Genomic DNA, 26,492 nt, shown 5'->3' with positions numbered 1-26,492 from the left:
ATCTCCCATTACCGGCCCACTACCCCGACCCATATGGAAATCATCAGGGATGGTCCGTAGTACTCGTCTTGTCTGGCCCTACACCTTCCTTTCCAGATGTAAAAGTTATTCTATTGCAGTCCCCGTAGAAAGAAGAACAGGTTGGAATTCTCAGCATGGGGAAAAGGACAGTAAAAAGTCTGTATCCTTTTTCTGTATGTTGATTTGTGGCTGTAGCATTTCTTGTAAATCGAAGGAGTTTATCCAACTCAAGAGGCATTTTAAAAGCTTGGATCAAGACATAGCAGTATCTCACAAGAGTCATCTCCAGTTAACAGGTGTTTTATGCATTGCTACAAAAAAAAAAACTAAAAAAGGAGGGTTATGCCTATGGGCCCCATGAACGCTCGTGTTTAGCACCTGAACTCTAAAACTAACAAATCCTTTCTCCCTGGTTCAAGACTTTTGCTGATCCCTTAATCCTGGTTTCCATTTCACATGGATACCAAAAGATACGACCTTCATGAAGAAGGAAACAATTCTGGAGGTCTATTCCATCATACGTGCTGTTGGTGCATTTGGACAATGGCCTTATCCAAAAGAGGTACTGATACTACTACAAAAATCATTTTTAATTCTCCTAGTGATTAAAGGTTCAGGGGGTTCATCGCCCCAACTGAATAGCAGAGTTGGGCCTTCACCATCTCAAAAATATAACTTTCCCTACCTAAATCTTTGCATGGTGGTAGATCAGGTTTAAGGCCTATTGCCGACAAACTATTTTGATGCGTCTAACTTTCATGAAACTCGCATTGTGTACTTGTTGGAACGTCCAGCCTGAATGGTTAGCAAATTAAACTTAACTGATATACTGAACTCAGTACCGGTTGCTCAGTATTGGGGCCAGATGTTCCAGTGGACACATCAAACTCGCTTGTAGGTAGTAGTTCTGAAAAAGATGCAAGACCAAGTCCTATAGTGTCAACCTTGCATGTAGAAGGTCTCATGCCAATGATTGGGAAATAATTCCTGGAACAAATCTCTGCATCAATGTCCCATTTCAAGTATCCAGTTCTTATAACATGTAATATTTTTTAGGCCCCTCTGAAACTTGTCCACTTTCACAAAATATCTGTGGCAGTAAGCTCCATAGTCTTACTACTCTTACAATAACTAATCCTGACTACGATGATGATAAAACAACATCTATTTATCTATATATCTATCTAGATATATACCAAGCTCCAGGCTTCTCTGCAGTCACTTTCACTGTAGACTTTGTAGATAAGATGCGGCTGATGGCTGGTTCAAGGAGAATTTTTATTTAATTATTTTTTAGTGTTCCCTTATAAAGAATGGCTGGAGCATTATACAAGCTCTTTTACCTCTTATGTCAACCCCTGATTCTCATAGACTGTAAGCTCTTGTGTCACACCCTCATTTTCATAGACTGTAAGTGCTTATGCTTCCCCCTTTCATCCTCATAGACTGTAAGCTCTTGTGTCACCCCCTCATCCTCATAGACTGTAAGCTCTTGTGTCACACCCTTATCCTCATAGACTGTAAGCTCTTGTGTCACCCCCTCATCCTCATAGACTGTAAGTTCTTGTGTCACACCCTCATCCTCATTGACTGCAAGCTCTTGTGTCACCCCCTCATCCTCATGGAATACAAGCTCTTGTGTCACCCCTCATCCTCATAGACAGTAAGCTCTTGTGACCCCCACATCCTCATAGATTGTAAGCTCTTGTATCACCCCCTCATCCTCATAGACTGTCACACCCTCATTATCATAGGCTGGAAGTGCTTATGCTTAAGCCCTTCATCCTCATAGACTGTAAGCTCTTGTGTCATTCCTTCATTCTCATAGACTGTAAGCTCTTGTATCACCCCCTCATCCTCATAGACTGTAAGCTATTGTGACACTCCTCTCATCCTCATAGACTGTAAGCTCTTGTGTCACCCCCTCATCCTCATAGACTGTAAGCTCTTGTGTCACCCCTCATCCTCATAGACTGTAAGCTATTGTGTCACCTCCTCATCCTTATAGACTGTAAGCTCTTGTGTCACCCCCTCATCCTCATAGATTGTAAGCTCTTGTGTCACACAGAAGAGAAATTCAAATTAGGAGTCTGATGAGAGCAGATGTGAACTGCATGAAAATTAGTAAAAAAAAATTGCAGAAATTAAATAAGGTTCCTTAATGTTTTACACACATTTAGGACAAGTGATCGACTACACAATATAGAATTATATGTCTTTTTCACTTTAGAGTTAGGATTTATATAAAGGGAATAACTTATGCACAATGGACAACAACCATCATAAATCGTTATAGCTTAGGTAGCAAATTGCTTTCTGTTACAAAACAGAAAGAAAGATATTTCCATAAGACGAATTCCTACAGATAATTCCCTCATCTACACTGCTTGGTTTTATATAGAAGCTTGGCCTCAGAAGGTTTCTGTAATATACAGTATGTGTCAAAAGAAGTAAAAAAAAAAAAACATAAAACAGACATTTTCATTCCTAAAGTGATAAAAATAAAATCTACTTTCAAAAAAAATCTGAGATCCATTCTTAACAATGAAAAGAGTGAAGATTTATGGGTACAAGGAAAAACAGGGGGAGCAATTTGCTTGTAATTAATCTCCTAACCATTTCCAAGCCAAAATAACTAAGATCAACTCTTCAAAGGTTAAACAACCAAAAACTTTCAAGACTGCCTCTTTGGGAAACTTTTGTAATAATTAAACATGTGCTGAAGCAGCAACGTTTGGCGGGGGCCCGTCCTATGGTTTCGTTGGCTCCTACACTCCGGGCCTATTTTTATGATGTTGTATTATAGATGAAACACATTGGGAATATGCTTCGCCTCAGAAATGGCATCACCACATTCAGCTGTAATGAACCATTAAACGGCTCAGCTGGAGCGCACAACAAAAGCAGCAATTATTATTCTCTATGTTCATGAAAGGAAAGATTCCCGACGCTGTAAATCAATACGGCAAAACATTCAGAGCCGGCTCCGACAAGCAACGAGATACAGAAATTAAATGAGAGTATTTCAATTATTACTCATATTAGAATAGGAAGTCATTATCCGCCTATCTTCTGTGTTCCATGATGGATGGAGCATGGATAGAAAAAGGAGTGAATTAATGTTATTGTCTATTGTACTCTCTATGATGAGTCAAGTCTAAAAGTGTGCAATCGGCTCAAGGTAGACCCTTCCTGCCGCTAAGTATGTGGCCCTGCCAGGTAATTTGTGTAATGAAACTAAACACATTTTTTGGACTTTTATTTTCTTCGGAACCAGCCAAAAAAAATTTAACTATTCTGCTTAAGAAGTCTTTCTTTAAAACTCTGCTCACTTCTGTAGCTACTGCAAATTTATCAGGGGAAAAATGACAAATAGCTGCTGCCTCTCCTCGTGTCAATAGGATTGATCCCTTCTCATTTGTGTTTACAGTGTTTGGGAAGAGGCCTAATGCACAGGACCGTTTTTGTCCACTTAAAACGGGCACCATAAAGTTTTTTCATACGTCCCAAAACCATCCCCATGGACTACAATGGGAAATATGGCAAACTATATCATTGCCGTATTTCTCACAGTATCATGAAAGTGACTTGAGACTGCAAGGTAAAGAATAGAACATGTCCCATTTTTTGACATTTTTACGGCACATTGGGGCTCATTTACTAAGGGTCCTCGGACCGCGATTCTGTTGGGTTTCCCGAGTATTTTCTTTTGTGCACCGAATTGCCCCGGGTTTTTGGCACACGCGATCAGATTGTGTTGCATCTGCGCCGGTTTGCATGCGACAGAAATGGGGGGGGGGGCGGGCCATCAGACAAACTGCGGAATTTAAGAACGAAATTGTGTCGCAAGATCAAGCACTTACATGCACCAGGAAGAAAAACGTGAACTCCGGCGGATCTCAGCGGGGAAGCGACACATGCAGGAAATTGGACGCATAATCTTAGTGAATCGCAGCAGACCCTCATCGGGCAATGCATAGCAGGGATCGCGAGAGGACCGGGTAAGTAAATCTGCCCCATTGTCTCCATAGAAGTCTATGGGACTTTTAAAAAATACAGGATGTATACATTGGCATTCTGCTGTCCACTATATATGTGCCATTTTTCAGTGGAGTTGCCCAGGAGACCCACACTTGTAGGAGGAATAACCTGGAAGGGGTTTCCAGAAGTTTTTGAAAAAGTGAGTTCAGGAGCAGATTGTCAACAGGATTGTATACCAAAGTAAGAGCCTCAATCCACAGCAAGAACCAGCAGAGTCTAACCACACTCCCAGTAAAGAGAAAATGGCTTTGGAGCCGTTCAAAGGACAATGTTTGGGGTTGGGACAAGCTAGTGACATCATTTGCCAGCCCACCATTTTGTTTAATGGACTACAGTGACATTCAGCTGGAATATGGGAAACACACAACCGTTTTGATGGCCATAAAACGGGGTAGATTTCATCTGGATCTAAAACTTGCAAAGTTGGACTAGACAGTCTAAAACTGTGCCAGATTATTAAAATGTATAATACTGGATTATACTTTATTTTTTTAACCATAAGATGCCATTTTTATCAAGAAAATCTGTGTGTGTGAGTGAATGTAGTAGAGCTGTCTGTGAGCAAATTAATGTTGCAAAGCTGTGTGTGTGAATGGGAATATAGTAAGGATTTGTGAGTGAGTGAGTGAGTGTGTGAATGTATGTATGTAGCAATGCTGTGCTTGATAGTATGTTGCCAATATGTTTGTGTGATCACCAAGGAATTTTTATTTATTTTTAATCACACTGAAGCAAAATGCCCTAAAATGCGATAAATGCAAAATAAATAACTGATTTGCAATAAACACCATTACCTTTTTCTGAAGGACGTTAATCTTTCTCTCTTTGACTTCCAGCATATCCTTCATATCTCTGATCTCACCAGCCAGAGTGCCCTTCTCTTCTGTGAGGTCCTGAAGCTGCTTGGTCTTCTTGTTTAGAAATGATTCCTTTTCTTCTAGTCTCAGTCGTAATGCGTCAACCTGAGACAAAAAACAATTGACACATTTCAGAGTGGCTAACATTTTGGCAAGTTATACCATACAATGTAGTGAATATTGCTACAATGCTATCACGGAAGAACACTTGGTTCTATTAAATAACCAAAAAGAATGGGTCACAAATCAATGCGATCAGTAATTCAGCAGAAGGAAACTCCTACAAAGTTCTGCGGAACCAATGAATACAATTAGAAACAGTCCTTTTTGTCCCATGGCAATAAAGCATTTCTGAGAAAGATGACTTTATGTACATACATGTTAAATTGGCCCGCTAGACAATTGGGCGGGTCAGAGCCTGCAAATTAGTCATGATCAACATCAACAGCCTTTGAGCAGGGTCATGCAGCCTTAGCAAAAGCTAAAGCACTTGCTGCCTATAACACTCAACCTAGAAGGAAGAAACATACTTGTTCTAGCTGCCCATGTGATGTGCTTAAAGAGAATCTACCATCAAAAGCAAGTATGGATAAACCAAGGAAAAATTCTCATAGATACAAAGGCTTTTGAGCCTCAAAGGCTACGGAGGCAGTAGCTAAAGGGACAGATACTACTGAGCCTGAAAGGCTACGAGAGTAGTTCCCAGAGCCCTTCTGTTCTGCAGATTTCACAGGCTGTTACAGTATGCAAGGAAAACTTCACTTCTCCCTCTGTGTGCTGGATCTTCCTGTACTGCAGAGGAAGAGGGATAGGGAGGCGTTGAGGGAGCAGGGGGGAGGCCTATGAATCTGCAGCTCGGGGAACCGCCCCATAGCCTTTCAGGCTCATTAGCATTATTTTTAAAGCTGGTTTTAGAAGGCAGGAGGCCATGTATAACAAATATAAAAAGATTCCCACAGTCGTGGTGCCTGGATCTATAAGTAAGTGTCCCTGGTTTATCCGTTCTTGATTTTGACTATAGATTTCCTTTAAGTATGATGGCATATATGCAGCAATGATAAAGTTAGTATCTCTTAAGAAGAGATGGAAGGTGGAACTGCACTCTGCAATTTTATTATATATACTGCAATGGAGAAAGGAGTGAAGAGATGGAAGCAAAATTGGTGGAGTGCACCTTTAACCTGTGCAGTTTTAGGACAAATATAAAGAATAGAAAAATTTAGAATAGACAAGTCAAACGACGCTACCGCACACAATGGGCCTTTATTGTTCCCATTATTAAAGCAACGTTAATTAGACATTTACAAGTTCGGTTTCTTATGATTTCACAGGAGTAGAAAGTTAAAGGCAGGGGATAAAGTTTCATTAACACAAAAAAAGGAGACTGCACCCTGGACGAGCGCTGATATATTAGACTTGCTGGCTTTTATTGAAGTGTTTTGCTTGGATTAAAAGTGAAAAGGCAGGTGTTTTATACTGGTTGTGCCTAGCATGGAGAAGGTTTTGGGAGCGTACTGGATGGCGGGCTGACGTCTGCTCCGATTACTTCACAGTATTTGAATACAGAGAAGAATTCACATGCTTGTTGTTTTAGCGGTCCTTATAAACTCGCCATGGAAGCTAATTCTATGGTATGGAGGAAACCATGAATGCCATATTGACCTTCCAGGGCAGATTTTTCCCCTTCTTCTCATGCTTGCATGAAAAACGTTGGAGCAAAATTTATAACGGCATTCATAAAACATAGCTGTAGACTCGTTTCGGAAATCTATGTAGGCTGTTGGATTGGAGGCCGTATAAACATTTTATATTAAAATGGCTCATTAATTTTCTTTAACGGAGAAGAAGGGGAAAGTAGAAGACATTTCAAAGTATGGCATATGGCACTAGAAAATAGGAAAGTACAGAGAGCTGGCTTACACCGCGTCTTCAGGTACATTCATAAAATATGTGCTTTCTTTGTACACAAGAACACTCTCTCCGACTTTTCACTCAACACCACATAATTTTGGAAGCCTGCGCCTCTTTCCCCAGATCTGGCAGCTCAGCTGGTCATAAAAGTTGGCAATCAACTGCAGAAAACAGTAAAATTAGATCTAAGTACCCTCTCCCTTTTAGTTTATAACAAGGACCCGTGGATTGTTTTTTTTTTAACGTTCCTCTCGGCCTGTTTTCCTTCACAAAGTATTTACTACTCCGGAACCACAAGGGGTTAATTTGCATACTGTACAGTATCCGTTTCCTCCGCTCTCGGAAAAAGAAGTATTCCAGAGTGACAGCTGGTGAAAAGTGACAGAAATGGCCAAATTTACTGTAAATCTTGATTAATCTTAATAATCCCTAAGCCATAACCAACCGCTTATACTCAGCTCCAAAAGTGACTTGTGTTACCGAGTTCCCTAACTTGATACAGTATGTGATACTTCACACATGACTTCTAGGAAAAGAAGGAAATGTGTTCTTAATGCAGCTTACCGCTATTCACAAATAGCAGGATACCGGCTATAGAACAAATTCTGTCTGAGAGAGAAAGCAGCCGGTTTGATGAAATTCGATTTCATCGGGAAAAAAAAAAGGTCTCATTAAAATTTTACAAATAATAGTTGAAGGCTACAAGATACTCTTGTTAGTGTGAGTCCCAGTTGGCCAATTTGTCAACGTCAGAAATGTATGTGATTTTACTGTACAACTTATCCTTGTTTTCTGGCAAATTAAAGGGTTGATCTGGTTAGGAATACCCATCTTCAAATAAGCTCGTAGGGTGTCCAGCTGTAAAAGAAGGAGATGCTCGACCAAAATCGCTGGAGCAAAGAACAGATTTATCTTTACTAACAGATTCATGCAATACATAGATGGTCCATGAAAAATGGGGAAGATCTTATACACATTACTGGGGGCAACTGATGTGGGATTGCCTAATTTTTTTAACGGACAATACAAAATTAATTACATTTTTCCCACCCGAGATTAATCTAAAACCGTAGATGGACATTTTGCCTCAAGGGTGGAGATTAAAGGGAATGGATACCATTCCATGGGTCGTTGGTGCAAGATGCAGAATTTATTCTGATAGACTGATTGGGGCTAGTAAGGATTTTTTTACCCCAACATAAGAAAATTGGTTTTACCTATCTCCATGGGAACACTGCAAGATAACAGGCCGAAATGGCCGAAATGTTATGATGTACAGTAAACTCTGTTTGCATGATTTTTCTACCTCTACATTCATTTTACCGCCGATTCTCTCCCAACTGAGACATAAAATCGAACATGCATGATTCTTCACCCCCCCTTACATGAGACGACATGGGAGCCTAAAATTATTTGTCGGATATGACATTTATCTGTAATATGTGTTAACCGTAAATCGGATTTCCAATTGGCTAAATATTCTAAAATTAACCTGATAATCCAAATAGGACACAAAACATTAAAGAAAATCGAAATCACATTTTACAACAAGGATAAGGAAACCCTAGTGAGGATTGTACTAAACTACTTCAAAAACCAGGAACATAGGGAATTGAGGTGTAATGTTAAGTAGAATAGGATGATGTAAAGAAAATCCCCGGGTTACATACAAGATTGGTTCCATAGATTTGTTCTTAAGTTGAATTTGTATGCAAGTCGAAACTGTATATTTTATCATTGTAGTACCAGACAATTTTTTTTTTTGCCTTAGTGACAATTGGAGTTTAAAATTTTTTTGCTGTAATTGGAGCAAGGATTATCAATAAAGTTTCATTACAGACTCCTTACAGCTGATCATTGCTGTCTCGGACTATAGTAACATCCAGAGAGCTTCACCAGAGGTCAGAGTGGGCAGAGGGGTCTGTCTGTAACTAGGGGCCATCTGTAAGTCGAGTGTCCTTAAGTAGGGGACCGCCTGTACTACACATAATCAGCATAAAAGTTAATTCACTAAAGATGATTTTTCTTTGGAGTTTTCCAAGATATTCCTTAACATCCATAATTCTTAGGAAGAAACCATTTGCAGAATGACCGTGAGCTGAAGCGTGCAATCCACAGACTTTGTGACAATTTCTAAATCTGCTGTTAAAAGGCTCTGGCCACTGGAAAAGCAATATTATAAAGCCGTCTTTTATATTTCAACGTTGGCTACTATAACCGCTAAAAAGTAAGAGGCTTAGGTGGACTACTCTGAAATTCTCAATTTACTGTAGTTTAAAATCCAGCAAATTTCTAAAAACACATGGGAAATGTAACTCATGTGCTAATACTTAAAAGTTTTTGTTAATAAAACTTCCAACACTGAGATTACCTCACTAAACTTACCTCAGGAACTTTTATGGTCACCATAAAATTATAGCTGTCATAATATTTTTGACTTACTGCTCAAGGAAGTCAGAACATTCCAGGAAAAAATTCTCCTTAGCAACGGGGTAGTGATAAATTATTAAAACGTGAAATAAAAGTTGAGGTGCCAGGACTGCGGGCTTTTGTATCTCACTTTTTTTTAACTGCATTAAGAAATAAATCCAGTCATTGTAGGTCCTTCCTTCCAAAGACCGTGTTGCCGAGCTGCATCGATGACCTACCACTTGGAATCAGATTCTATTACTTTCAATAACCGAACTGTTAGTTTCTCCAACAGTTGCCCACAACAAATCCAAAACACTGTAAGTTGCTCCAACAACTCTGCAAAACATAGTACGTCCAGGTCTGACACCTACGAAATCTGAAATTTTACTGTAAAGTATACAGCGCTGCAGTAGGCAGCTATAATAGATCATCAGCCCTTGCATTGTATTAGGGGACCATGGAAATACAATGAACAATTATTCCTTTTCCTAAAAAATGAACTCCAAAAAATACACTGGTGGGAAATGTATTAAGACTGGTGTTTTAAAACACCAGTCTTAATATTATCCCCGGCGTCCCGGATCTACTAAGAGGCCCCGGCTCTCTACTAGACCCCAAAGCCTTTTCCGCAATATCAGACCTTTTTAGACCAGGTCTGAACTGGCAGAGATCTAGACCTCCACTAGTTTTCCGACTGAAGGACGCCTCAGAATTGGCAGGGTTAGGGCATTTACATGCCTGGCGGAGAAGGCATAGTAAATGCCCCCACTGAATCCAGGTTATCGCACTACTTGGACCACTAGTGATCAACTGGTATCTAAAAGGTTACCTAATGGCAAATGTGTAATTAAGTATTACAAGAATATTAGGTCACCCTATAACATTTTTGCTTGTTAAAGCTGTATAAGCCCTCCACTTTGAATAAATCACATCAATTCACGCATAAGGAACCCCCTCTATTGTTTGTATTGTTATTATTATATGAATTTTTGAAGCAAAAGAACTTAGATCAGGATAAGCAATCCATAGTGAGGATTGTACTAACCAACTTCAATACAAAAATACAAATATACAGCAAAAGGAGCCAGATGGTCGAGTACAAAAGAAGGGATAAGACAATTGAGAATGAAGGGACAAAAAAGACGGAAGAATAAGAAAACCCAATAATGAGTTAGTTAGATCATTATGATTCATGTTCTATACTTACTACAGAAGGCTGTAATGTATCACATTCTATGAAAATACGGTGGGATACATTTTGTTCAGCCCCTTCCCCCACACCCTCTATTACCCAGAGGAGGTATGAACTGGGGCAGCAGATACCTCCCTTCAGACCTAACTTACCAAATATGGACGGAAACTTCACTGGCAAACACCTAAAGTCTCAGAGGTGTCCATCTCAATAAAATGGTTTAGTCTAATACCATATTTTATCCCGTGTTTCCTTCTGTATCTCAACATTTAAAAGAAATCTACCATGAACATCACTAATGGTAGACTACCTCCACTTACCGGTTTGGGGGTGACAACGAGGGGGGCTTCTAAGAACTGGAGCGTGAAGAAATAAAAAGACAGCAAGGCCCTGAGGCTCAGGTGACGTAAACCACAGCCCCTCTAATTAGCACATTTTTAAAAGTTCTTTTTTTGGCTAATTGGTGGCGTTCTTGGATAAAAGAAACACAGTTCCACGCACTAAAAGAAGGAACAAAGTGGTAACTGAAGGAAGTCTACCACCAGTGACTCTGCTGGAGTTCAAAAGGATTCTCTTTTGGACCCCAACTGATAGAACAGGTCTTATGAACACATTTAGTGTATACCTGGCACCCTTAACGTCTTCACAAAACAAAGTGGGAGCCTTGTCGTAGAGGTTCTATCTTTCTTTATAGATATTTCATAAAAAAAATAGAACCTAATGGACTTATTTAAAGGAATTGACGAGTAGACGGTTGGGGTCGGAGACGTGCTATCATATTAGAAGAATTGAGTCATGGGATATGCTTTAAGCCTTCCTTCTAAGGTTTGTAGTGTGTTCATGTCTGAAATATATCAGAAATATGTGATAGTATTGGCTTGAAGGATTTAAATATTTCCAGAAATTTCATAGAGCAAATCATCACATCCAAGACTACAGAAAGAGATGAAGCACGAGCCGCAGGAAGTGTTCCCCTCCATATGATCATTGTTAATGGTCGGTCTTGGCTGGTGTCTGGTAAACACACTCTCAGCACATGCTGTAATTTGGCTTAAAACGGGGCCATAATGCTTCCAGGATTTTCTTAACAGCAAGTGTGGATGTGTTTCCTATTGAAGTAGTTAGTATATTTTACGAGTGTTGATATTTCTGACAGAAAATATACTACATGAGTGATATGAGATCAGTTGTGCCCGTAGCTTAATAGGTATTCAAATAAAATGACTAAAAGCCATTGTCCTGACACTCAGACCCATAAAAAGGCCGGCACGCACCCACAAATAACAGGCACATTTTCCTAACACATCCTAGTAATATATCTGGTCAAAGCAAGAAAAAAAAGGTTTAAAGGGTTATTGAGGACATTCGAAGACCGTGCGGTCCAAGAATTTACATAACAGGGTCACATGCGTGTAACTACTTATTGGGGTTTGGGCTAAGTCAGAGATCGCATTAACCCCTCCACAAGCGTCATAGACGCTTCCAAATGCAGTATTACTCTTTGAAAAGCCCCCCATGCGTCTAAACACGCACTGACTTTTCCCTGTGACTGGGGAGACTAAGGAGCGGAGCAGCAGCAGTTGTGCTGTGTCCTGCCGTCCTGACAGCTCGGCCCCTGCACAGCTGCTGCTGTGGAAATATTGGGGAGTTATTATGGAGGTGTAGGTGACCTGTTCTGTGTGTGACCCCGAGCAGTGCAGCAGCAGGACACAGCCCCTCCCTGACCTGATGCTGTTTCTCTGTAGCCGGGTCACAGTGGGCGGAGCTACCGGAAGCCACGCCCACTCCCCCATGCCGATGTCTGTGTGATAGTTGTGGCAGATATGAAAGGCTGGGGCTGTACCAGAGGACAAGGTGACAACAGATCAACCAGGGACCTGGGGTCTGACTCCATAGTGAGTAATCACATCAGTGTAACACCTGCAGCAGCCTGATGCCCAGGCAGGGTTATACATGGAGGGGCATATATCATGTATACAATGTGTAAAAGCAGACTTACATTTTAGGTGATAGTGGCCTTCTACTTTCAGTCAGTTTCTGAGACCATAATGATTTTTGGAGGATATGGCCATCCCTGGCCAATCACAGTCACAGCTAGTTGCAAGGAGCTTCTGGGGTGTCTGCTGAGGTCTAGACATGGGGTATCTGGGGTGTCAGATGAGGTCTGGATAGGAGGGAGGATCTGGGGTGTCAGCCAAGGTCTGGACAGGGGTGCTGGGGTGTCAGCCATGGTCTGGATGAGGGGCTGGGGTGTCAGCCATGGTCTGGTAGGTTGAAATAATTTAAGGAGACAAAAGGAAAGAGCTTTTGCCCCATTATTTAATGCATGATGTGAAATTAATACACTTGTCTCAATTGGCTATTTAAGCACACAAAACACTGGCTGCAATCATATTCATGCATAATTGAATGATTGCAGGCAGTATTTATTTATATGCATTACTGAAAATTTCATACTCCTCCTCGCCTAAAAATACTCCTCAAAAATGGTGAGAGGAGTATTATTACCCTTCTGGAAATATGTTAGTGCGACCTCTGGGCTAAGTTATACTTAAAAACAAACTATGTAACAGCTATGCAATATAATTTTCCAATATGATGTCTTCTTCTGATTCTCCTGTATGATGTCCTCTTCTGATTCTCCTGTATGAGAATGCCTAATCATTGACAACCCAGCTGTTGTTCCCATCAAGTATCCCCAAGAACTGTGGTCCCAAAGTATTATTTGAATATAGTGGTACCATGTATGTTAACTTCTATATGACGTTCCATCCAGGGAGGTAAATGTAGTGATAGGGCTATGGAGTCTGTAAGCCAAACTTCAGACTCCTACTCCAGCTCCACCAAAATGGTCATCAACTCTGACTCCACAGTCCTGTTATCCTGGTCACTCTAGCAGGCATTCATTCCTAGTTCCTCCAGTACTGTCAATCTGCTATGGGGGCTCGGAGTGTCTCCAGTATTAGTAGTTTTATGCTCTGGGGGTCTCCAGTATTTTTAGTCTTCTATGGGGTCTCCTGTATTTGTATTAGTATCTGCTATGGAATCTCCAGTATTATTATCTACTAAGGGGGCCTCCAGAACTAGTGGTTTTATGCTCTGGGGTTCTGCAGTATTGTTAGTCTGCTATAGGTTTTCCAATGTTATTATCTGTTATGGGTCTCCAGTATTATTTGTCTCCTCTGGGGGTCTCCAGTATTAGTACTTGTCTGCTCTGGGGGTCTACGGTATATTTAAGTCTGCTATGTGGTCTCCAGTATTATTTGTCTGCTCTGGGGGTCTCCAGTACTTTTTTTATCAGCTCTCAGGTCTGCACTATTAGTCTCTGATCTCAATGCAGTATTTGGTTGCTGGGGTGGTTATTTGGTTATTGCTTTATTGTGGTATTATAATTTCTGGGGTGGCGTATTGTGCTGCACTGTGGTTGCTGATGCATCAGGGGTACAAAATAAAAGATGGATACTCTTATTTAGCACATTTATTTTTGTGAAAGGTGCCGAGAAGAATATTCTATTACTCTCCCTTAGGCTGCATTTGCACAAACGTATGTCCACTTGGCCATAGCCGGACTGGCATACATGAGCCACGCTGGAAAAGAAGAAGGGGTGACCGAGGAGGGGGTGACCCCTCATATTTCCATTGAAAATAATGCCACACGGCCTGAAATACAGACCAAAAAATAGGGGAGACTCTTCTGTTCAATATGACACCAGAATTGGTGCAACTGTTCAGGAGATGTAGGCGTTTGAAGTGCACCCGGAGACTGCCTGTAATTGACTACAAATGTAACAAATAAGCTTTTTTTTATCATTTTTCTGTTAGTAGTAAAGAAAATATTTTTCCAAAATATCTTATAAATATATACAGAATTATCCATAATGATGGATAATTCTGTATATATTTATAAGATATTTTGGAAAAATATTTTTTTTACTACTAACAGAAAAATGATAAAAAAAAGCTTATTTGTTACATTTGTAGTCAATTACAGGCAGTCTCCGGGTTACGTACAAGATAGGTTCCGTAGAATGGTTCTTATGTTGAATTTGTATGTAAGTCGAAACTGTATATTTTATAATTGCAGATCCATACAATTTTTTTTTTTGCCCCAGTGACAATTGGGGTTTAATATCTTTTTGCTGTAATGGGACCAAGGATTATCAATAAAGCTTCCGGCTGATTATTGCAGTCTGGGACCATAGTAAAGCATCCTGAGTAGAGATGAGCGAGCATTAAAATGCTCGGGTACTCATTACTCGAGCCGAACATTTCCTGATGCTCGAGTGCTCGTTTCGAGTAACGAGCCCCATTGAAATCAATGGGAGACCCGAGCATTTTTTAGTAAAATTAAAAACTGAACGAGCACTGTTCAGTGCAGATGTTTTCACTAAAAGAACAGAGTGAAAGAACACTGCAGAACAGATTGCAAATGTTCGCGAACATCTGCGATCTGTTCCGGAGACACGCGTGCAGAACGATGTTCTCTGCAATAGTATTTGAAGAACAATATGTGTGAAGAACAACTTGCAGATGTTTGGAAACATCTGCAAGTTGTTCTTCACACATATTGTTCTTCAAATACTATTGCGGAGAACACCGTTCTGCAAGCGTATGTCCGGGACATCTGCGATATGCTCCGGAGACACGGTGTTCTCCGCAATAGTATTCGAAGAACAATATGTGTAGAGAACAACTTGCAGATGTTGTCAAACATCTGCAAGTTGTTCTTCACACATATTGTTCTTCAAATACTATTGCACCGTGCAAGCGTGTCTCCGGAACATCTGTTTGACAACATCTGCAAGTTGTTCTCTACACATATTGTTCTTCGAATACTATTGCGGAGAACACCGTTCTGCACGCGTGTCTCCGGAGCAGATCGCAGATGTTCGCGAACATCTGCAATCTATTCTGCACAGTGTTCTTTCACTGTGTTCTTCAATTAAATGATTAAATTAAATGTTTTAATTGTATTTTTTTACTGTTCTTTACTTTTTTTTTTTTTAATTAAATGCTCGTTATCGAGCAGGGCAAATACTCGTCCGAGCAACGAGCCGGTACGAGTATGCTAATACTCGACCGAGCATTAAGCTCGGACGAGTATACTCGCTCATCACTAATCCTGAGAGCTTCACCAGAGATCACAGTGGGCATAGGGGTCGTCTAAGTCGGGTGCCCTTAAGTAGGGGACCGCCTGTATTAGCAAATTTTATAATGAAAAAAATATATAATTAATAAATCTATCCTATCACGTTAAAGTCTCAAATGTCATGAAAAAAACAGTAAAATGGTTTTGATATGTAAAGTTTTTTCATAGATATTGTCCTTTAGAGAATCACACCAATGGGCTGTATGAATATTATTGCCCCGACAAGTCTGAAGTCACTTGCTACATATGGTACTAGCATCAAGCTTCTTGGGGAATGTAGGATGTGGACCTTCAAAGGTCCTGAAATGGCTCTTGTGTATATGTGTATATGTGCTTGGACCCCGGGATACAGCCTAAACCGCCTATACAATCCACTTCTGATCGCGGTCCACCCCTAACTGCTTTTCCAAATTGAATACAATGAAGGACAGACATATAGGAAGTGATTCAGAAAGCTAATAGATAATAAAGTGTTGTGTAGATGGTTGAATGATGTTCCCAAAGAGTATGCACCGAATAATAGGTTGTGTCAGCTATGGTTATGGTGGATTACAGACAAATGGTTCAAGTTTTCAGAATATATCACAAGACTTTGTATCCCATCCACCTCTCTACCACGTGGGTCCACAAAAATGACTCCATTAATTCACCAAACATCAGAGGAAGACAATGAAAACCTATCCAACCTTATATCGTCTTCGAGAAGCAGCCTTATCGAAATCTACATATAAGACATAACTAATCCAGTTCATCTTAGACATGAAGACACATGTTAGATTTTCGTGACGGGTCACATCACCACAAAGAGCACCAGGCTATGGAGGTTGATGAAAGACCCGCAATATACAATTTATAGAAGCACTAAAAGCTTTTAAAGGCAGATAAAACAAATATATCAGACTCTCTTATTTAATCGCCACTCTAAACATGGAATCTGTCTGCAAATGATAGTGAACAGAGAAGGAGTCATGAAGAACATATGAGGCAGGGAGACGTATCCAGGGGGTTTAGATGTGTTGGCAAAAAGGAAAAATACCTCAAGGGAGTTTAGACAGAAACACAAGACAAGACGTGAGACAGCGGATATCCATTACACCACTGAGATGCGGTTGCGTTTGTACTAGTAGATTTGGGGAGGCGGATCACGCGTTTTTTTACGACCTTTAAATGGAAACCATGTTTATAGGCAGATTGCCACACTTTAAGTGGAGTTTCACGAAGAAAAAAAGTTCATTTTCTATGGGTACGAGTCTCTGTTTTAAGGGGTGAAGCGTTGTAGATATCTGGTTTCAAGTGCAAGTGGGATTGGGAAAACAACAATAGAAGGCCACATGTATAATTATAGGCAACCTGAGCCTTTATAGAGTATATGACCGAGTAATCATAGTCGTTTTCTTATCGAAACTGCACCAAACCTATCCATAGATTATTTAATTGGAATAGTAAACAAACCATTGAGAACAGACAGGGTCGGCTCCAGGTTTCATTAGGCCCCTGGGCGACAGAGGCTCAGTAGGCCCCTTTGCAGTGAACTCATGTGGCAGCATTAAAAATTCAGAAACTAAAACAGTCTCCAGTTCCCTAAAATATTCCTTAGTTTATTATACCAAAAAGTTATTTTATACACAGCCCCCTCACACCCTACGGATTCATTAGATATAGCTGACTCATCCCGATGGATTCCTTATGTACAGCCTTATGTAGGCCCCCCCCAGCAGCTCTGGGCCCTAGAACTTGCCCAGGTATGCCCAGTGCCTGCGCAGGCCCTGAAAACAGATGTACATGACTTGGCTTCTTCTTGGTTCTGCTATATTGGGGCAGGGTATCAATCTCAAGTTATCTACTGAGCAGCTAAAGTATTCTTAGAAACACCTTCTGACTGATCATTGGATCACGCCGTGCTCTGTTCTTATTGTAAACTTCTGCAGGACTGTAAAAATGCATTTATATTCCAAAATTGTTGCTGGACTTGGTGCAGTGAGCACCCTAGTACCACTCATCGGAGTGATAGTTGTAGCAGGCTTCTGGTTAGAAGTTACAGCACTGGGGAGGAGCTGGGTAGAGTTTGAATACAGATATCAAACAACACAGCAGTATGGAAAGACGTGTTACTCAGGTATGGTTACCCACTGGCATTTGGAGAGAACAAACCTATGAGTTTTTCTGACATCGTCGCTTCGAGTGAAGATAAAGTGAATCTGATGCATGTAACAATGACGTCACTGTACTTGAGTAATGGCAACAAAAATAGGTTTAAGTACTGGAGCCTGACAGTGGTACATGTGGCCTTCCTTTCAGTTACAAACTTATGTTGATGCTGCTAATCCTCGGCCTTTGTGATTCTAGGACTCCAATGTTGGGACTCCCATACTCTCTGCCTACATCTGGAGATTTCTATTCTCATTGTTACGTTGGCGGACTTGCAAGTGCCATCTTTTTTCTATGCTGTAATGTCTACATTGGTTGTTTTCTATGTACTTTTCTTGTACCTGATACTTTGTTGTACTGTTATATTTGTTTATTTCAGAAAAATTGTAAGATTCAATAAATTCAGATTCAAATGAAAACAAATAGGTTGAAGACATCTATATACACATTCAAAGGTGAATTTTATGGATATACTGTTCATCTAAACCTATAAAACAACAGAATACAGTTAAGGCCGCATGGCAGAAGCACGCATGTAGAGACTTATAGCCATTGATGGTCCACTAGGAGTTTCTGGGAAGTATGTTTTCCAGGATGGGACAAGGAAAACAATGCTTCTTTTGCTACCTTGTAAGGCAGCCCCCTTACCATCAAGCATGGCTTCCAAGAAGCCTAATAACATTATTGAATCCAAACAAAAAATGATAGGATTTTGAATATGGACAGGGCTCTTACTAATTCCTACTCCCCGACCCTAGTCAAAAGCCTCTAATAATCCTGACGCTATAATGAAGGGACGCAACAACGTCGAAACAGTGCTGAAGAGACGCAACCACGTCGAAACAGTGCTGTCTACAGTCTGGAATCTGTTCCTTCTGCAATAGATATACTGGCTTTGCTTTAATCCAACATCATATTATTAGGCTTCCTGAAAGTCATGCTTGATGGTAAGGGAGGCTGCCTTACAAGGTAGCAAAAGAGGCATGGTTTTCCTTGTTCCGTCCTAGAAAACTAATTTGCAAATTTCCTAGAACAGTATTGACAAAGGATTATCCTAGAAATCCTTGACAAAAGGCGCAGATACTACCCGTTATTATAAAAGATGGCTACTAGTACTGTACAAGTACACTATGTGCCCACCATAACAGCTAAGGACCTGGCGATCGTTCTCATGAACTTTCGCTTGCAGGATAGCCCAATGTCTAAACACACTAAACATTTCTTTAATTCCTTTGAATCAAGTACCGTTGTGGTTACGCTGGGCACATACACCGCCTGCCTGAAAAATTCCAACTCTATTTTCCTTGGTTTTGCTACAATTTCACATCCTTTGGGGAATATTGACTTTGTACGCTAATCTTGGAAGCAGGAACATCTCACCCTTAGGTTTTGATTCCTGAATGCCCCTCCATGGCATAAAAGACCTGTTTGATCCCTTAGAGAATTTCCTAATGATGTTTTTTTTTTTCATAGCTCCAACTAATTTTTTTTTTCCAGCTGTTTACTCTGAAGCGGCAGAAGCTGAAATGTACCAACCCAAAATTATTTGGTTTAGAAAACATTCCCTTAATTAATTTTTGCAAGGTTTACAATATCTTCTTGAGCTCTGGGTAATGGGATATGGTCTCAATCCGTCCACGCAGTGTCTGTCCGGCACGAGAACGGGGCCGATCTTCAAAGTAACACAAAACATGTTTCGCCTTCTGCTGCGAGGCAAATACTTTGAACATGGATTTTTTTTTTCCAGGCAGGGCATCTGAAGTTGATAAAAAGCAATCAGGCTAATTAAATCAGTTGAATGCAGGAATATCCCACATTTCTTTGCAGGAAAAGAGAAAAAAAAAAAACACTCTCACACTCTTCTTGAATTTTACCCACGGTTGGCTCAAACATGTGACTGAATCACTGCAAAATATGTGTAATCATTGAATCACAGGGGACGGGTGAATTGTGAAATATTCTCAGACACATTGATGGATTTAATTAGAGATGGAACAAAAAAAATAAATTGAAAGGCAAAGAGTGAGCATTGACAATTGATTTTCAGGGATAGAAATATATACGATGACCAGTTTGGTTGGGTCCAACACTTATCATAGATGAGGTGAGGAATATGGAACTGGAGGAAGACAGCGCTATTCCCTGTGTAGTGATCAGACCATGTTACTGTAGATTAGAACAGACTAGTCCACAGTCATTTTAGCTGCTATGTTTTGAAGGCTATGTTCAAACAGGAGCAGTAAGTATATGGATCATCCTGCCAAAATATTGGCTACTCTAACGTTTGAGTGGCAACCTTTTTATAGAGGCCAACAAAAGCCATATATGAAGGTATTATTCCCCTAGAAGAAGCGCCATTGGAGATGAACTATTGGGAGTTATGTAGACCCTCCAGTAACATAATCCAAATTTTATCACACTGCTTATATATCCTAAGTGGGAAAAGCCAACCCCAGAGATGTATGGCAATGGCTTATTTCCCTTCTCCCGATATGCAAAACATTTTTATCTTGATTGCATTTTTCATTTGTATGAGGATCATGTCAGGATGAATAGCTTCCTACTAAATGATTAGTGGGCCAACGGCTATTGAAGGGGTATAAGTCATTGTGTGCCCCTTGTGCATGATGACAACTAAACCCCCTACAAAAGTGGCAGAGGAGGTTGTGTCCCAATGAATAAACCAGGGATGTATAACAGCATAAACATGTCTAATTTATCTACATTTTCGAGAGAATACAATAACAGTGTATCAGTTTTCTAAAGCGTCTCACAAAACATCTCCACAACATATCCGCTGTGTACATGCCCAGAAGTTTTTTAATGGCTTCAGTCCTTTTGGATCTCAGTAAAGAACACAAAATAAAGCCAAAGGATTAACAAAGATTAAATCACACATCTGGTGTGCAAACCAATAGCACCTGTTTTGGAAAATGACCAGAGACGCCAAAACGAAATCTGTAAGGACAAAGTCAGTGTGTGGGCCACACTCCTCAGCCCAATGGTAGTTCAATAAAATTAAATTCAACAATTCAACATGTCACGGAGATCTTTGATGCTTAGAGATCACTTTAGCCGAGCCATGGTCAGGCTGTGAAATGAGGCCAACAAATGCACTTTGTTTCCTGATCCAAACGTCCATTTGAAAAAAGACCCTTTGGACTAAAATGTGAATGGCCAATTTCACAAAACGATGATCAAAACATGTATGTTGGTTCAAAACTTAAAACCTTAGGCTACATTCACACGACCATATGATTTCTCCAGTCCCGGGCCGTACATACGTGACGTTTTTTATTCGTATGCATCACGTATGTAACCCGTATTTTATACGTCCCCGTAGACTTCTAGGGCATACGGAACTGAAATATGGGAGAAAATAGGACATGCTCTATATTTTTATACGGCTAATATATGGTACGGTATGGAACGGAGTTAACAACGGCAATATAAATAGTCAGACGTATTGTCCATTGAAATTAATGTGGCCGTATGTAATCCGCAAAAAAACGGTACGGTACGGTACAGGTACGGCCGTTTTCATACGTCCGTGTGAATGTAGCCTTAGTGTAACTTTAGAAGACTAAAGTACTTACCTACCTGCTCACCTGCCAACTCCTCTAGTACACAGAGCTTCTTTGACTTTGAGAAGGTCTACTTAAGAACAGCACTGGCCTCAGTGGTGACCTCCACACAAGTGGCATGTCACTGCTGAGGCCACTCCGTGAGTTTCTCTATGAACAGAGGTCATTGTTGGGACCAGGGATTTGTCCAGTGATGACCTGTCCTCAGATGGTGCATGTCGTAACAACATACAGCAAGTAACAGATCTGAATAGGTTAGTAAGTTGAGTATTTTTTAATCACTCATTTTAAATCTGTTGTATCTGAACATAAACCACCTTCTCTGGGTATCCTTACATGGACCATCTTGACCTACTCTTCGTATCCACACATGGACCAAAATTATTTCTAAGTATGAAATAAATCAATATTACCGTAATAAAGTCTTGGGTTTGGAATAAAACCTCAATTACTTCTTCACTACTAAGTATTTTGATTTCCATAAAATCCCACGCTACGTAGGAGGCCACTTCCGATTACTAAGTGACTTAACCGCCCTTCAGGCTATGATCATTCAATGTCGACTGTTACTAGAACATAAGACCACAGCTATGGTGTTGGTATGTGTCATCATGTGTCTACTTCCTTCCTGGCAGATTCACAACAGACAGGAACGCTGCTCATCATTCAGGAACCTGCCAGGAAGAGCAACAAGTTCACAGCAATGCACTGTACAATGATCACGTAAGGCCAATGGATCATGAAAATATCTAAAATTTATGCTGCTGCAATCATCTCCATCTTGGGTACAATGCTGTAAAATTCACACTGCACAATCTCGATATATAGCAAAGAGATTTTTGTTGTTACAGAAATTATTTTCCACATCAATAACATTCAACTTTTTTTTTTTTGGGGGGGGGGGGGAGGGTGTTTCCAGTTGAGTTAAGGATCAACTACTATCAATGGAGTCTACCAGCTTCCGAATGACCCCACAAGAAAAAACAGCATTGTATAGCCCACTTAATAAGTTTTCTGGACACAACTTTCCTGTTTCCCAGTGACCAGTCATTTTGAAGAAAACCCAATTTTCATAATTATGCAAATTAGTTTTGCAGCAAAGGTAGGGCCATGTCTGCCGATGCTCTCATTTTCTTCTTTCCACACCTTCTTCCTGCAAGGTGTTCTGTGTAGTTATGACCAGAACTGGGAAAACAGAAAAATTATGTCTGAAAAGTTTACTTTTAGTTGGTGGTTTTACTTATGGAGTCATTTGGGAGCTGGTCCACAACAGTACAACACTACAAAACCACAACAGTCTTCAGTGCACTTTAAAAAAGAAATGTAACCAATTGATTCACACCCTTTGATCATTTGTAGTGCATTTCCATGTACATTTTGAGTTTATACTTCGTTCACTGGTATTTCAATTGAATACCAACTTCATTTTCAGTGGTATCCCACTTTATATAGATAATTGTGATCAGTCGGAGTCTGACCTCTGTAGACACTCACGAAGGGACCGAGGCCATTGAGTTTGTTCCCTGCACAGCAGTGCTCCTAGCCACCCATTGTGCAGGCAACTGCAACCCGTCTCCGATCAAGTGAAAGGAATTGGTTTGTACTTTACTGCACACCAGGTGGTCGGGATACAGTAAAGATGTTCTGGAGAGGCATTGCTTAACTTAGTCCCTTTCAGTTTGAGGGTCCTCAAGGGTTCTGGACACCAACAATCAAGCAGGGATCTCCTAGTTATATTTACTATGAAGTAAGACTACTGCTTTAAAGTTAAATCCAAAATTGTATTGATTTCTTACTACCAGAGAATAGTGGTTCAGGTGATTGTGATATTTAACGCTAAGCTGGAAGTCAATGGAAAGGAACTGAACTATTGCTATTTACAAAGCAAACCAGCAAAAATGTAAAAAAACAGCCTTGGATCTCCCATGTGGTTGATGTGGTTGACCAAACGTGTGTTCTCTATGTGGACAAGTAGAGAGCACTTCAGCAGAGTGTGGTGAGTCCCGAGGAAGGGGGGCAGCTGCAACAGGCTGTGTGCCTGTATCTTAGTCTACTCATGCATTCTTCAATTCCTCCACAGCATCCCCTGCATTTCTTAAGAACAACAACAAGTAGGACGGGGAAAGGGCGCTGGATGAGTGTGCAGGACAGGAGACTTAGACACAGAAAGACAGGCTTCTGCAGCTGTCTCCATTCCCCTGCACTCACCCCATGCTGCTAGCAGGGAGCCAGGTAATGTGAAATAAAGTTTTATAAAGTACTGAAATGATTCAGAATGCAAATAAAAGCATCTTTAAAATCTGCATAGGCTAATGGAACCTGTCACCACCTAAAAATGACATTCCTGGTGATAGGTTGAATTTATTCCAAAATTATATATGTCAGAAGCCTAAAGATCTGATATTGATGACCTTACAAAATATCTATAACCCATTTAATATTACTATTAAAAAGCAAGATGGTGCACAGAATTTGGTCACATATCACTACAACATTAGTTTACTTCACGCTCCTTCTTACTGTAATGCACTTTTTAGAGATGTAGCCTCCAAAAAGTATTGCTCTGTATTCCGGGGTCCAATGTAAAGCAGAATGTTACACATATTAGAAATAGTGTTTACAGTCTATGAGTATTGTAATACTGTTGTTAAGTTAAACCTAGGTGATAGATCAAATCCTGTCATTTCTACTTGCTTATTTTTGTAAAAATACTGTAATAGAAACAATGAACTCAAGATGGCGCCGAGATCTTAGACCGCACCTCAAAGTTTTGAGGCTAAGGAATGTGAACGTGACGTCAACGTGCGACAGCAGTGAATCTCTCCAATCAAAAAACTATGTCTGAAATTGTTATGATTTATATGCTCCTCCTTTCCTACTTTTTCCTATTTTTCTATATAGACTGATAGAACAAATAAAGCTTGCGCAGTGCTTATTTGCCCCGGGCAATTGCATGAGTGAGACTTGAATCAGCAGTAGTCTGAATCATTCCTTACGACGTGCACACATGCATTTAACGGATTCGAAACACAACAATTGACACCCTATAAAGAAGAAATCTTAAATCCTACCTTAACACTTTCAGCTATATAAATTAAGAAGATCGAAGAACATTCTAGATCTTTTCCCGCACATGAGCTTGTATTCATAATTACAATGTATCCCTTGTAAATCTTGTAAGAATATCTATACATTTTCCAAACAGCTCAGCAGAAACTCCCAAAAGTGGAATGAAGCTCACAAATTACAAGTGAAAGAAGCGCTCACATTTATTAATGCATTCTGATGGTATAAAATTCCATAAAACAGCAAATATGAGAAACACTACTCACTTTTACTTTGCAAGTCAGACGCAGAGAGTCTGTATGTTTTGGCAGCGTATGCAAAATCCTTGTACATCACCGGGAACTATATGATTTTTAATCAAATTAACATAGCTTTATTGTTCAACTAATGATTTATCCCCGAGCTCCGTGCCACATAAAACTGTTGTGTGTTGGAAAGCGGCCGTACTAGTAAAGCCAAAAGAGATCCATCAAAAGTTTTGGGCACAGAACATGTAACGAGAGACGGACCCCCTGTAATTCACCTAACGTAACACTGACTCAAGGATTCCCAGACAGACGGATGAACCTGGTGGTCTTTAACATTAATTTTTTTAAAGTTTTGTTTAAAAGTAGATGAAAAAAAACACAAAATGTAACATTTGTGATGAAACTTCATATAAGAGACATTCAATGTAACCGGCAGTAACATTCTGCAGGCAAAGAGACAGCAGATCTATCATCGTCTGTGTGTAAGGAGAGGTTTTCACTAGGATCCATATACTCATATTACCAGACTTGTTCCTCGATGAAATATTACATTTCTTTGTTTACTATCCTGCTAATATGTGCCATAACATTACTGGAGGTGGTCCTGCATCTTGGACTCCAACCCCAAAAATACCCAGGAGAGACTAGAGCTATACAGTATATCTACATGGACATAACTACCAGGATAGAAGAGTATCTGTTATAAGATCCAAGCCCAATTCCACATCCCAGTGTATTATCCCTGTACTGTGACATCACTGTGTGTATTATCCTTGTACTGTGACATCACTGTGTGTATTATCCCTGTACTGTGACATCACTGTGTGTATTATCCCTGTACTGTGACATCACTGTCTGTATTATCCCTGTACTGTGACATCACTGTGTCCATTATCTCTGTACTGTGACATCACTGTGCCTATTAGCTCTGTACTGTGACATCACTGTGTCTATTATCTCTGTACTGTGACATCACTGTGTGAATTATCTCTGTACTGTGACATCACTGTGTGCATTATCCCTGTACTGTGACATCACTGTCTGTATTATCCCTGTACTGTGACATCACTGTGTCTATTATCCCTGTACTGTGACATCACTGTGTCTATTATCCCTGTACTGTGACATCACTGAGTGTATTATCCCTGTACTGTGACATCGCTGTGTGTATTATCCCTGTACTGTGACATCACTGTGTCTATTATCCCTGTACTGTGACATCACTGTGTGTATCATCCCTGTACTGTGACATCCCTGTGTGTATTATCCTGTACTGTGACATCACTGTGTCTATTATCCCTGTACTGTGACATCACTGTTTGTGTTATCCCTGTATTGTGACATCACTGTGTGTATTTTCCCCGTACTGTGACATCACTGTGTGTATTATCCCTGTACTGTGACATCACTGTGTATATTATCCCTGTACTGTGACAGCACTGTGTATATTATCCCTGTACTGTGACATCACTGTGTGTATTATCCTTGTACTGTGACATCCATATGTGTATTATCCATGTGCTGTGACATCACTGGGTGTATTATCCCTGTACTGTGACATCACTGGGTGTATTATCCCTGTACTGTGACATCACTGTGTGCATTATCCCTGTACTGTGACATCACTGTTTGTATTATCCCTGTACTGTGACATTACTGTGTATATTATCCCTGTACTGTGACATCACTGTGTGTATTATCCTTGTACTGTGACATCCATATGTGTATTATCCATGTGCTGTGACATCACTGGGTGTATTATCCCTGTACTGTGACATCACTGGGTGTATTATCCCTGTACTGTGACATCACTGTGTGCATTATCCCTGTACTGTGACATCACTGTTTGTATTATCCCTGTAC

General features: G+C 40.3%; 1 protein-coding gene across 16 annotated transcripts in view; it reads right to left on the bottom strand.

Annotated features, from left to right (window-relative positions):
- The window catches only part of ERC2 (ELKS/RAB6-interacting/CAST family member 2), a 606,872-nt gene that overhangs the window by 427,088 nt on the left and 153,292 nt on the right, over nucleotides 1-26,492 (bottom strand). For all 16 annotated transcript variants that reach the window (XM_072128520.1, XM_072128514.1, XM_072128513.1 and 13 more), the window contains one exon: nucleotides 4,857-5,024. In XM_072128520.1, coding sequence (XP_071984621.1) covers nucleotides 4,857-5,024 — 168 coding nt within the window. The remainder of the gene's footprint in view (nucleotides 1-4,856; nucleotides 5,025-26,492) is intronic.

This window comes from Engystomops pustulosus, chromosome 10 (genome assembly GCF_040894005.1).
Source record: "Engystomops pustulosus chromosome 10, aEngPut4.maternal, whole genome shotgun sequence".
Taxonomy (NCBI): Eukaryota; Metazoa; Chordata; class Amphibia; order Anura; family Leptodactylidae; genus Engystomops; species Engystomops pustulosus.
This window is presented reverse-complemented; position numbering and strand designations above follow the sequence as displayed.